Here is a 13,262-nt window from a genome sequence, read left to right on the forward strand (position 1 = left end):
ATTATGTTTATTTATTTATTTTTAATAATTTTCATTTAAAATATAATTTTATCTATACCAGAAACCACAATAACAAAAGTTGCAAAGCTTGCACAAATTGCAAAAAAATTAATCAAACTTAAAAAAATTGTCATCAAAATTTCAAAATTTTTAAATAGACTAGAATTTTCGGGTATGCAGTTTTGTAGCCCATTTAATTTTAGCATAACAAAGTGGAAGTTTCAAGTCGCTAAACATTACCGTTGATTTTTTAGAATTTTCTTTGTGGAGGGTGTTGCGCATTTTCTTCCATATAACACATGATCAAAATTTTTTTTTTACATGGAAAAAAATGCGCAACACCCTCGACAAAAAAAATCTAAAAAATCAACGGTAATTTTTAGCGACTTAAAACTTCCACTTTATTATACTAAAATTGAATGGGCTACAAAACTGCATACCCGAAAATTCTAGTCTATTTAAAAATTTTGAAATTTTGATGACAATTTTTTTAAGTTTGATTAATTTTTTTGCAATTTGTGCAAGCTTTGCAACTTTTGTTATTGTGGTTTCTGATATAGATTAAATTATATTTTAAATGAAAATTATTAAAAATAAATAAATAAACATAATAATAATGGGAATATTAATAATACGTATGCATGAATGGACATTTTACTGAAAAGGGACGGCACCTTGATTCAAAAAATAGTCTGCCAATTTTTCCCTTAAACGGAATGCAGCCGCGCTTGCATTACGTCGATTTGACGTTATCGAGGTCAATGGACCACCCAGATCCTCCAGATCACGGCGCCATTCTCCATTTGTTGTCACTTGTTCTGGGTTATCTGTGTCTACGAAATTTTCTGGACAGTACCATCGTTTTAGATCGTTTAGCATTACAAAGTTGTGCAAAACCAAGCACGCTAAAACGATCTTTTCGCAGTTCTCCGGACTACAATCGATGACTTTTCGAAGGACACGCCAGCGAGCAGTTAAAATCCCGAAGCTATTTTCAATTACCCGACGAGCTCGCGACAATCGGTAATTAAAAACTGTTTTGCTGCGAGTTAGTTGTACGCCAGGGTATGGCCGCATTAAATTTTCCTTCAGTGGGAATGCCGCGTCGGCGACAAAAAAATGTGGAAATTCTTCCGTCGATCCTCTCCATAACGGCGTTTTTGGTGGTAGTAGCAAACTATTGCTCAGCAGCGCCCGTCCAAATGCTGTTTGCTGGAAAACACCTTGAAATAAAACAAACAAATTTAAAATGAGTAAATGCCAATTCCTTTAAAATATTTTTGTGTTACCTCCATCACTTTGTCCTCCGAAGCTTCCAATGCTAGCGGATGTAAATGTGTACTTGGCGTCGCAGGTAGCCATTAAAACTATACTATAAAATGTTTTATAATTAAAGTACAGCGAGCCAGAATTCTTCGGACAAGTGATGGCTATGTGTTTCCCGTCAATGGCTCCTACACAATTTGGCATATTCCACATTCTGGAAAAGTCGTCCGCAATGTCTTTATATTGCGCCAAAGTGGGTTCGCTGAGATATACTGGAGACAAAGTGGTCCATATAATCTCGCAGGTCTCTAACACAATATTCCGAACAGTGGTTTTTCCCATCTTGTGCATTGAAGCGATGATTTCGAACGACGTTCCATGTGCGAGGTACCTACAAAAAAAATTGTTATTATAATGTAATGAATATCCAGCATTCGCCTTTAACTTACATCAGTGTTATCGCAAGGCGCTCTTCTGGAGAGATTTGTTTCTTGGGTCTTTCCAGAAACGGATTTAGCAACGTTTGCAATAAATCGTACACCGGGCGGTTCATCCTGGTTAAAAGAAAAATCTTGCTGTCGTGGGATTTGCATTTCAAGAACACTTTCCTGAAGTATCCATTCAATTTCCGATCCCTATTTACTGGATGAACCGCCCAGCGCCGTACTCGCCTCGATTCTTGCCGTTTCTGTTGAAGACGGCAAATATTTAAAAATGCCAACTCGAGGAAGTCTTCTTCCATTTGTCCATCAGGCCACATGGTGTATTAATCAAGAAAACACCTGTAGGAGTATGTTTAATTATTATTAAGTGTACTTAATTTGCCAAATTAGTTACTTACTCTTTGAACAACTTTTCCTGTCAGAAAACAAATTAATTAATAAATCGATATTTCGCAAACAGCTGATTTTGAAGTATAATGTGCGATATGCGGAGTATAACCACTCCCCTGTTTCACATGCGCTGCTTGATTATGCCCTGCCTTGCTATGTTAGTATAACCAGCGCTTTAGCGTTGCCAAATTTTGGTTATGTGGACGGCTGCTTTGAAATTCAACGCCAGCGCAACGCCAAAGTTGTATGTGAACCGGCCTCTATTCTTTGTTTACGCAAATACATATCCATACATACATACATATGTCCTTGAACAACAGGCCAAAAATAAATTTTTTCTCCAAGGATTATATTTCATTCAGGTATACAGCATAACTGCTACAAGTAGCAAACTATTTTGGGGTGCTAACAAGTGCTTACTTGTTTTTTGTTTCTGCGGCACAAACGATTATCTATACTATCTTCGTTACTTACTTTTCTCTGTAAAGACAAAATACATGCATACATATGTACATACATACATAAATACATACATACATACATATATAAATATGCATGTTATCTATGTATATAACTCTAAAAAATATCTCATTCCATAACCTGTGCTTACGTATGTAATAAATTTTATTTGTTGTTTTAAAAGCTGCCCTAATATCGAGCCCTAACCGCCAAAATAACGTAAGCGACATTTTTTTTTTAATTTTCTTTTTGATGCAGAAATATTTCTAGAGCATCTAGGTACATTTCTGCATCAAAAATAAAATTTTGAAAAAAATGTCGCTTACGTTATTTTGGCGGTTAGGGCTCGATATAATATTCACATATTTATATGCATATGTACATCAACTAAGAATTTAGAGCAAACGATTGTATGCATACATGTAGATATGTATATACATCCATGTATACATATATGTATGTATTTATTTATGTATATATTTTCATGCACAGAAGAATAGATGCGTGCTATTTTTGCCAGTTTTATCTACTATGTAGGCTCATATGTGCATACATATCTATGTAGGTATAATGTTTTTAATGTTCAATAATTTCTTATAAAATTTCAACTTATACACTTAGGTCTCTTTTTATGCGGTTCTTTTTTATGCGGATTTGAATTTATGCGGGGTTTCAAACACTTTTCGCTGTAGCGATTTTGCTTTTTTGAGAGCTTTTATTACTTTTTTTCAATATGCAAGGGGCAATGCTTCTGATAAATAATTTGTTGTTGTATTCTTACATACAAGTAATTACTAAGTAATTTGATTAAGTAACTATGTTACATATGTATAAATGAGAACATAATATTTATAAAAATCATTATTTTGTCTTTCATTTCATAAATAAGTAGGACATCAGCATTTTCAAATGAATATTCCTGGTTTAGCCCCATACATATGTAGGATAATACAAACTACTATTTGATAATTAAGGCTGGTCCACATAGAACTTTCGCGTTGACTTTGTACTCATGTAGCACACTGGTGTATAATTTGGTGTAAACTTGCGAATTTTGGTATAAATCCGATTAATTGTACCAAAATTCACAAATTTAGACCAAGTTATACACCAGTGTGCTACTTGAGTAGTTGGCGTTGGTTTGACAGAACGCACGTTAAAAGTATGCGTTCTACAATGAAGCTTGGCAGAGACTACTTTGGCCACTAAATTAACATATTAACGAGAAATAAATTAATATTTCATATCAATAATAGCATGAAAAATATATTTCTTGCCTTCATTTGATTAAAAGGAAAAAACATTTCATTTAATTTTATTTATTTGCAACAGCTGGTGACCGACGCAGCGATCTTTCTGCTTTGTGTTGGCCTTAGCGTTGCCAAATTTTGGATATGTGGACGGCTGCTTTGAAATTCGACGCCAACGCAACGCCAAAGTTGTATGCGAACCAGAGAACAGCTTTGAGTATGATCGAGCCTTTTTGATCACACTCACTAAAAATCAAGCACAAGCGAACGCCACACTCGGCTACTATGTGTTCGATCGAGATGCATACCCGACAGCTGCTTTGGTTACGAACGAGTCTGTTCGATTACCCTCGCTATAAATTGAGCACAAGCGAACACCACACTCGGACACCCGCAGCTAACCCGAAAATTTGTGTAACAATGAAACGGACACCCGAACATTGCGATAAAATGCAGGACAACAAAGGAATTTACGCTGAAGGTAACTGGCGCCAATATGTTCCCACAAAGCATACGAAAATGTTGTTGCTTTGTGCTTGTGCATACGCAATGAAAAAATTAGAAGCGAAGTAGACAAAAATGTTTTTGCATCTATTTAGTATAGTTTCGCGTGGAAAGCTGTGTGAGTATATACTAGAACACACAGCCTAAACTATGTACATCTACATAGTACATAAGTACTTTTACAAAAAATAAATGTGCACCGAGTGTTTAGGGCTTGGGCAATGCCGATCTACACACAATTATACCTAAATGGATGTAGGCGTCGCATTTGATGTCGCATTTTGTATGAGCAAAAATATAAGAAATGGTTAAATGTACACTTAAACAAACTACCGAAAAATTCAACGTTCTCTTTGCCCTCTACGCACAAAAACTAAGAACACCGCGATGAGAAGGCAACATTTTTTGTAGAAACAAAAACGTCATAAGCCAATCAAGAAAATTTTGTGCACACTCGGGTTGAAACTCGAACACCCGGGTATATTGAGCTGCAAAGCACCCGAACCCAATCAAGTATGTATGAAAAGCAATCGGGTGTTGTGGCCTCTTGAGCTCAGTCGATAACGAACAATACTTCTGCTCGTATACAGAGAACGATGCAAAACGGGTTTTGTTAGATGATCGAGTATACACGAAAATCATGCACCCGCTGCAGATGTCTGATGCGAACCGGTCTCTATTCTTTGTTTACGCAAATTTTCCCATGCCTACATATCCATATATATGTACATGCATACATATGTACACATGTCCTTGAACAACAGGCCACAAATAAATTTTTTCACCAAGGACTATATGTCATTCAGGTATACAGCATAACTGCTACAAGTAGAAAACTATTTTGGGGGTGTTAGCAAGTGCTTACTTGTTTTTTGTTTCTGCGGCACAAACGATTATAATATCTTCGTTACTTACTTTTCTCTGTAAAGACAAAACACATGCATATGTACATACATATATAAATGCATATATACATAAATACGTACATACAAACATATATAAATATGCATGTTATGTGTGTACACATGTATGAATATAACTCTAAAAAATAATTCATTCCATAATCTATGCTTATGTATGTAATCAATTATATTTAGTGTTTTATATGCTGCCCTAATATAATACTTTACATATATGTATGCATATGTACATACAATTATTAACATACTTTCGTACATAATCTATTGACATACATTCCCACATTTTTATGCACAAAAATGCATGTGTTGTATAGTACACTCGGAGTGCTCGCTCGTCGCTCACTCGTCTTTCCTAGCAGAGTGAGTATGCAGACAGCTACTCGCCTCGCACTGCGAGCGAGGCAACACCCAACAGCCTCGCTCATTTAATAGGAGCGCGAGAAAACAAGCAGCGCTCGCTCGTTTGGCGAGCGAGCCAAACTTCTCGTGCCTCGCCTCATTGCTGCTACGAGTACGAGCTGCGAGTGCCTCGTTGTCTGCGAGGCATTGAGTAGGAGTTTGCTCACTCGCTCGCTCGAACTCCGAGTTTTTGCCCACCCTGATATCTGGCCACCCTAGCACTGACTCGCTACATTCGAAGGCACCCCGGATTTCGGTTGACAGTTGATACAGGGTTGTGTCCGTGGACTTTCCAGCCCTGTATGCGTGCTGAGGGGTGTACTCTCCAAAGTCTGAGATGTGCATTGAAACAGCAGCAAGCTTACATTAAAATATCCTTTAAAACACATAACATGGGTATTCATTTAAACGCATAAACGCTTTGCAAACGCGTAAAACTCGTAAGTAAACCGATTTTCCAAACATTAATTTATTTATTTTTCGAGGTTTAGATGAATTATCCCACTATTTAATTTTAAAGGTGTATTCTAATCGAAATAAAATTTGTTTTCAAATCCTAGTTCGTATTTTATTTTCGAATATAATGTTATGTGAAATATTATACATAAAAACAGAAGCTATATTACTCTAAAACAGTCTGCGGAATTACTAAAAATAATGCTTTCAGGAAAAAGGGAAGTACTAATGGCAAACGGCAATGGCATAAAATAGTAATCGTACATTTAGCTACTGTATGAACAAAAATTTTCGATTTAGTTTATTTGTGTATTACAACGAGATAAAAGGTAATAAATAACTACATTATTTGGTTATAATTACCAAATCTTGTGTTGCACTAAATAAATATACATAATTATCTAAAATCTGCTTAAAATTGCGGCAGTTTTCTAAAAACGTTTTTTTTTATTTTAATTTCGCACACTGATAAAAATGCATCAAAAGATAAAGACTGTATGAATTAAAAGTGGCCATGGTAGTATATGTAGACATGTATGTATTTACCAAATCTTCCAGTACGACCGATCCTATGTAAATAGGTCTCACAATCAGCGTTTCCCTTTGCATCCATCGGTAAATCGAAATTTACAACGATTGTAACTTGTTCGATGTCAATTCCTGAGCGATAGATATATAAGTTTTAATATTTATTATTGCTTTTTTATATACGTAAATAGATAATTTTTGACATATAAAATAAATATAAATTTTTGCTTTACATATTACAAAGGCCACGATTTTGAAAGACTGTACTCTCATTTTAGCAGTAGCCATAATGAATTTATATCTTAACATTATTATTTACTGAGATTTTTTGTAATGTAAATTTTATTAAAAATGTTAAAATATAGCAATCAAACAACTTAAAGTTTTACATGAGAATTGAAGTCGGTTTTGTTTTTTGCTAAAAAATTACTTGTTTTTTAAACTAAATATATAAATAGTCTTTAGATGGTCTTCTGCAAATCGATAAATTGTTTCAGTGATGATTTCATGTTTGTGAACGCCAAGCATACCTAAACCTAAATTCAAGTACAAACTAAGTAGAAATAAATGACCGATATGATTGAGTAAAAATCATTATATTATGTTACAATTTATTTTTTGGATAGGAAAAAACCACCAATCAGCTGTTTATAAACATAATTTATCAGACTAACAAAAGTAAGCTGAAAAGGACGTTCACAGTTGATAAAATTATCGAGCTTTTTACCAAAACGACCGAAATGGATGTGAAGACCCCTAAAGTTTTAATTTATTGCAACAATTTTTTGAATTGGAAATTGATTATTAAGTCATAGAAAGAAACTTACAATGAAACTTTGGAATTTGCGCCACCCCAGCCAGTACCTGCATACGCCCATGGGCTAAATTCTACAGAATTCTAAATATTTTCAAATATTCAAGCCATTGAGTAGTTATTTTCATCGGAGTTTTCCACATACATAATTATAGTATGTGTATGAAATTATTTCAATAGGATAGGTGTTCGTACTAGCACAATTTGAAGATACTACGTATCTTCTCTTTAAGGATCCCATTTGTTATACTCAAATCAACTAACTACAACTTATTTTAAAGCTTACTCACCGATAAGCATTTTTATTACCGGGGCGTACGATTCAAATGAGAAGAAGCAACCTTTGCCTTGAACTGTAAAGTCTTAACACCATTCTGGCATATGTAGTGACTTTGCCGATTATAAATATCTAAAATTTAAAAATCTACCACACATGGGCAGGATTTTTTCTATTTGGTACACCCAGTAAAAGGTTTAGTTATAGTTACCAAAATTTTGTTAGTGGCCAAGTAGCTTAGTTGGATACGGCGAAGTAAATATCTAGTTCGCGAAAGTCTGCAATTTACTTGAGACTTCTAGTTGGTACAAATGTATATTTGTTAATAATTACAAAAAAGAAAAATCCATCCAGCCTGATTTTGTACGGCAGCTGGAGGAGTCAGTAAAAGAGGTTGCCTCTATCACCACTCTCAGGCCCACCACGACTGTAGAGATCAGGGACCTAGACGCCTTAACTGACAAGAAAGAGGTCGAAGACGCCGTAAGAAAACTGGTCGCCGACAGAGAGGTGGTAAAAGTCACTGCACCAAACACCCGACAGCAAGTCAGAGCGTTCGTAACACTTACCAGCGAGAGTGCGGTAAAACTTCTTCAGGCGAAGAACATCAAAATCGGATGGATCAGTGCTAGGATGACGGCGACCACTAACTTCAAGCTATGTTTCCAGTGTTTCGGCGTAGGACATCTTCGCACGAAGTGTAAGGGACCAGACAGAAGTGGCAAGGGTATCTGCATCCGATGTGGAGAAACAAGACATAAGATGAAGGAATGTACAAACGAACCGAAATGCTGCTTATGTATAGATGCTGAAAGTAACGATATAAAACACATGCCGGGTTCTGGCAGGTTCCCGATGTCTAAACGGAATAACCAAACATGAAGATACTCCAAGCAAACATGCATAGGAGCAAGACAGCAGATGCACTTATAGAGCAACTTATTGTTGAAAAGGAAGTACATGCAGTGATAATCAGTGAACAATAAGACACACAATTCACGATGGTATGGTCGAAGACGAGTCAGGAACTGCCGCCATCTGGCTTCCCTAAAGCAGTAACAATACTTTTGCTAAAAAGGGATCTGGAGACGGTTTTGTATACTTACAAAACAACCTATTTACCATAATGCTGCTACTTAACGCCTAGCGACAACATCGGAGATTGCACTCGGAAACTAGAACTCATCGAAGACAAAGCGCTAGAAATAGGAGACCGTATAATAATGGCAGGAGACTTTAACGCAAAAGCAATAGAATGGGGCTCGTCTACAATGAACTCAAGAGGTAGGCGGATACTGGACATGGCTGTTAGATTAGGACTAGTCGTCGTCACCACAGGCAACTCTGCAACTTTCCTGAGACCAGGATGTACTGGGACCATACCTGACATAACTTTAGCGTCGGAAAGTATAGCCGGATCAATTAAGGAGTGGAAAGTTCTAGAGGATTTCACCAGAAGCGATCATCAATACATCATCTTCAACATTGAATTGGGACACCATCAAGGGTCAGAGAAAAAGAAAACTGGTACACGCAGGTGGAATGTAAAAAAGCTGAAGCCATCGTTGCTCATCGCAAACATTGACGAGAACGCGAGCCGAATCTGCGTCAATAGCGACGCTAGGAAATTAGTAAGGGCAACCATGCGATGCATAACAAAAGGGTGCAATGCTTTAATGCCAAAAATTGACTGTAATTTAAAAAGGAGAGCGGTATACTGGTGGACGGCAGAAATTGCTGAACTCAGGAAGGTCTGTCTACGAAAGCGAAGAATACTCACTCGAGCTAGGCGATTAGGACTGACGCACTAAGGGGTAGTTGAGGCAAAAAAACCGGTCAAAAGTGGTTTTTCTAAAATTCATAAAATGACGCAAACAATGCATGTTTAAATAAGTACGATAACCGGCCTTTGTGTGTAAGGCGTGTCCTTGCTCTCGGCGCTTTTGATTATTTTACACATTTCTCTGTGTTAGCATGTCTTCATATGGTGAATTACCAGAAAAATTCGTATTGAATATGGATGTTGAAGGTATGTACTCTGTATAAAAATATGTTGCAGTTAATTTCTCGTCAAAGTTCCGACTTATATTAGACTTATGTTGAAAATTTCCTTCTTAAAAACGTGGTATTTTTAACAAAAGTTTAAAGAGTCAAACTTTCTGAAACGGGCCACTAAAAATTAAGTAGTAGAATTTCAAATATATTTTGGCAGATATTCAAAGGTCTATATGTGAAAATCAATGTCTTAAAATATTTTTTGAAAATTTCAATTTTTCAAAAATTTATTCATAAATGAATTTTTGACCTTCTCATCAATTTTATATATTAATTGCTATATTTCCGTAAATATTCAATGAAAAATAACCAAATTTTAATGGTGTATTCAGAAAAAGTAGCAGAATCGAAAAAAATATTCATACTGGAAAAATTTAATTTTTTAATAGTATTAAATAATAATAAATTTCCCAATAAACAATTGACAATTTAACAGACTTCTTGTGTTAAACAAAAAAAAATTTACCATTCGTGCAAAAATATTTTAGTGCACTTATTTTTATTTTTATTTTTTTTTATGTATGTCACCGCATAACTTTGCACCACGTCAACCGATTTCGATAATTTGCAACGGAAAGGTAGTGTCTCAGAGGTGGTCCCATACTAATTTGGTTTAGATCCGATCATTGAATGATGAAATATATAGATTATTTATATATTTTTTTAAGTCGGTTTTTTTTTTGCTAAAAATTACTTGTTATAGGAGTGCACTAAAATATTTTTGCACGAATGGTTAGTGTATACCTTAGATCGTAAATTTTTTTTTTGTTTAACGCAAGGAGAAGTCTGTTAAATTGTCAATTGTTTATTGGGAAATTTATTATTATTTAATACTATTAAAAAAATTAAATTTTTCCAGTATGAATATTTTTTTCGATTCTGCTACTTTTTCTGAATACACCATTAAAATTTGGTTATTTTTCATTGAATATTTACGGAAATATAGCAATTAATATATAAAATTGATGAAAAGGTCAAAAATTCATTTATGAATAAATTTTTGAAAAATTGAAATTTTCAAAAAATATTATTAGACATTAATTTTCACATATAGACCTTTGAGTATCTGCCAAAGCATATTTGAAATTCTAATACTTAATTTTTAGTGGCCCGTTTCAGAAATTTTGACTCAAAACAATAGTGTTTTTGTTTATGTGTCGGGCTTTGTCGCCTTACATTTAAAATGTGGTAATAAAGTTTGAACCCTTGCTTATCTGAATGAAAAATAAAATCTCCCCCCCCCCCCCCCCCAACCTTTTTAGTCAAAGGCAAAAAAAAAAAACATTTCCTTGAGGAGCAAGCGGCGGAGAACTGAAGAATTACGGGCCCAGGTACCTGCCGAAGAGTTGATTTTCGCCGCAGGTGTAAGTAGGGACACGATATCGAACCGAAAGTATCGATATGGTACTCATTTAAAGTATCGCTTTAAAAATATCGGGTACCCATTAATATCGGAATAAAAAGACTCGATTCTCCAAATATCGATACCAAAATCCCAAAAAACTTATCTGAATATAGGTGATGGTTAGAAGTGCGCAAAGCTTGAAAATGAAAAGCAACTTCCCAATAGAACAAAATCGCCGTTCAAAATCGACATAAAATTGTAGAGACCCCTTTTGTGCCACAACATTAGGGCGCACGCGACAAATCGGAGGAGAATCTCGGCCAAACACTAACATATTGTGTAAGCGCCGATCTTATATTATTATTACAACACGTAGAGATTGAGGTGTCGACTTAAAACACCGAGGTCGCGGGTTCAAATTTCACTACATCCTAACTATATTACAAATTTCTGCTCTTTAAAGCCCAATTTATATCGGGAAGAATTGTTATTAACATAATCCTTGTAATGTGAGTTTATGACATTTGATACGATACTAGGGTTCTGGTACTCGATTCCAAAAAATATCGTTTTAAAACTATCGAGTAGAAAAAATCGGTATCGAATGCCAAAAGTATCGACATGGTATCGTATCGTATTGAAATTCGTGTCCCTAGGTGTAAGTCAAGGCACTTCCGGAAATGCAGATGGTTTGAAAATAATAAAAGTATTAACTTTAATGCCAAAGAGAGCTAAGAAGTTCAGAAGGATAGTTTCGTCTAAAAAAGATCTCGTGGACTTGAAATATACAACACGAGAAGCGCTATCGTTATTTGTAGAAGGTAACTTCACAAGAAGCCAGTGGACTTTAATACAAGGCGGGCGCAAGAACATCCACCCTTGTTACTCTCTCCTACAAAAGGCGAAAAAAGAATGCTACCCAGATGATGACAAAATAACTGTTACAGAGACCAGTTTTAATGTTGAACTCCAAGCTTTGCTGAATCATACGGCTTTGCGCCTCCTACAATATTTAAAGATGTAGTAGATACGTTAACTGACACCGAAAAGCAAAACCTACTTATGATATCGAAGTGGGGATGTGATGGATCTCACCAAACTCCATTTAAGCAAAATTTTGAAAACGCCACCGATGATGATTCAAACATTTTTGTGAGCTCGATTGTTCCAGTGAGATTGGTTGTTTCAGTTGATGGTGAAACAACAAAAACCATTTGGCAGAACCCAGTTCCTTCTTCGGTGAGATTTTTTAGACCTATCAGAGCTCGATTTATTCACGAAACAAAAGATGTCACTAAAGAGGAAATAGAATACATCGAAAGTCAAGCTAAAAATCTGAAGGAAACTGGAGACAGTGAAAATCAGTCACAATATTTTGCTGACAATGGTAGACGGAAAGGTCTGCAACTCCGCAACGGACACTGGATCAACTATGCGATGTTATATATGCGGCCAGACATTAAAGGATTTTAACAAACTAAAGAAAGGTGCCGTTAAAAAAGAAGCCGTAAGGTTTGGGCTCTCAGTACTCCATGCCAGAATCCGCTTTTTTGAGACAATGCTGCATTTAGCATATAAACAACCCCTCAAGAAGTGGCAAGCCCGTACACCGGAAGAGAAAAATATTGTTAAAGAAACAAAAGAGAAATTACAGAAATCTTTCAGAGAAGAAATGGGTCTACTTGTTGATGTTCCTACAGCTGGCTTTGGAAATAGCAATGATGGGAATACGTCCAGGAGTTTTTTCCAAAATGCAGAATGCTCTTCTCGCATTACCGGCATCAACTTGGAATTAATCAATAAGTTTAAAGTGATTCTTGAGGTAATCTCAAGTTGCCATGAGGTTGATCATCAAAAATTTGATGATTATGCCCAAGACACTGCCGAACTGTATGTGGAATTGTACGGCTGGCATCCAATGTCGCCTACAGTCCACAAAATTCTGATGCACGGAGCGCAAGTGATGGCAGAAGCAATTCTGACAGTTGGACAATTGTCCGAGGAAGCCGCTGAGGCGCGAACTAAGCATATTCGCAAATATCGGGTAGACTTTGCGAGAAAATTTTCGAGGACTGAGTGCAACAGAGACATTTTAAATAGATTACCTTAAGGTTATTTTAGGAGCTCTTCCGGCCGGTGATTTTAAAAAAGCAAAA

The 13,262-nt window shown here is 35.8% G+C and overlaps 2 protein-coding genes across 2 annotated transcripts in view; both read right to left on the reverse strand.

Annotated features, from left to right (window-relative positions):
• Positions 1–13,262, reverse strand: part of LOC118734214 (DEAD-box helicase Dbp80) — a 410,640-nt gene that overhangs the window by 21,662 nt on the left and 375,716 nt on the right. The window contains exon 10 of the mRNA XM_036463935.1: positions 6,634–6,747. Coding sequence (XP_036319828.1) covers positions 6,634–6,747 — 114 coding nt within the window. The remainder of the gene's footprint in view (positions 1–6,633; positions 6,748–13,262) is intronic.
• On the reverse strand, positions 624–2,325 carry LOC118734215 (putative nuclease HARBI1). Its single transcript, XM_036463936.1, has 4 exons — positions 2,108–2,325; positions 1,716–2,048; positions 1,290–1,657; positions 624–1,223 (listed from the first exon to the last, which is right to left on the reverse strand). The coding sequence occupies exons 2-4, from the start codon at positions 2,024–2,026 to the stop codon at positions 655–657; spliced, it is 1,248 nt and encodes a 415-aa protein (XP_036319829.1). The 5' UTR covers positions 2,027–2,048; positions 2,108–2,325; the 3' UTR covers positions 624–654.

Source organism: Rhagoletis pomonella, unplaced genomic scaffold, assembly GCF_013731165.1.
Source record: "Rhagoletis pomonella isolate Grant_MI unplaced genomic scaffold, Rhpom_1.0 Rhpom_scaffold_00002, whole genome shotgun sequence".
Classification (NCBI taxonomy): Eukaryota; Metazoa; Arthropoda; class Insecta; order Diptera; family Tephritidae; genus Rhagoletis; species Rhagoletis pomonella.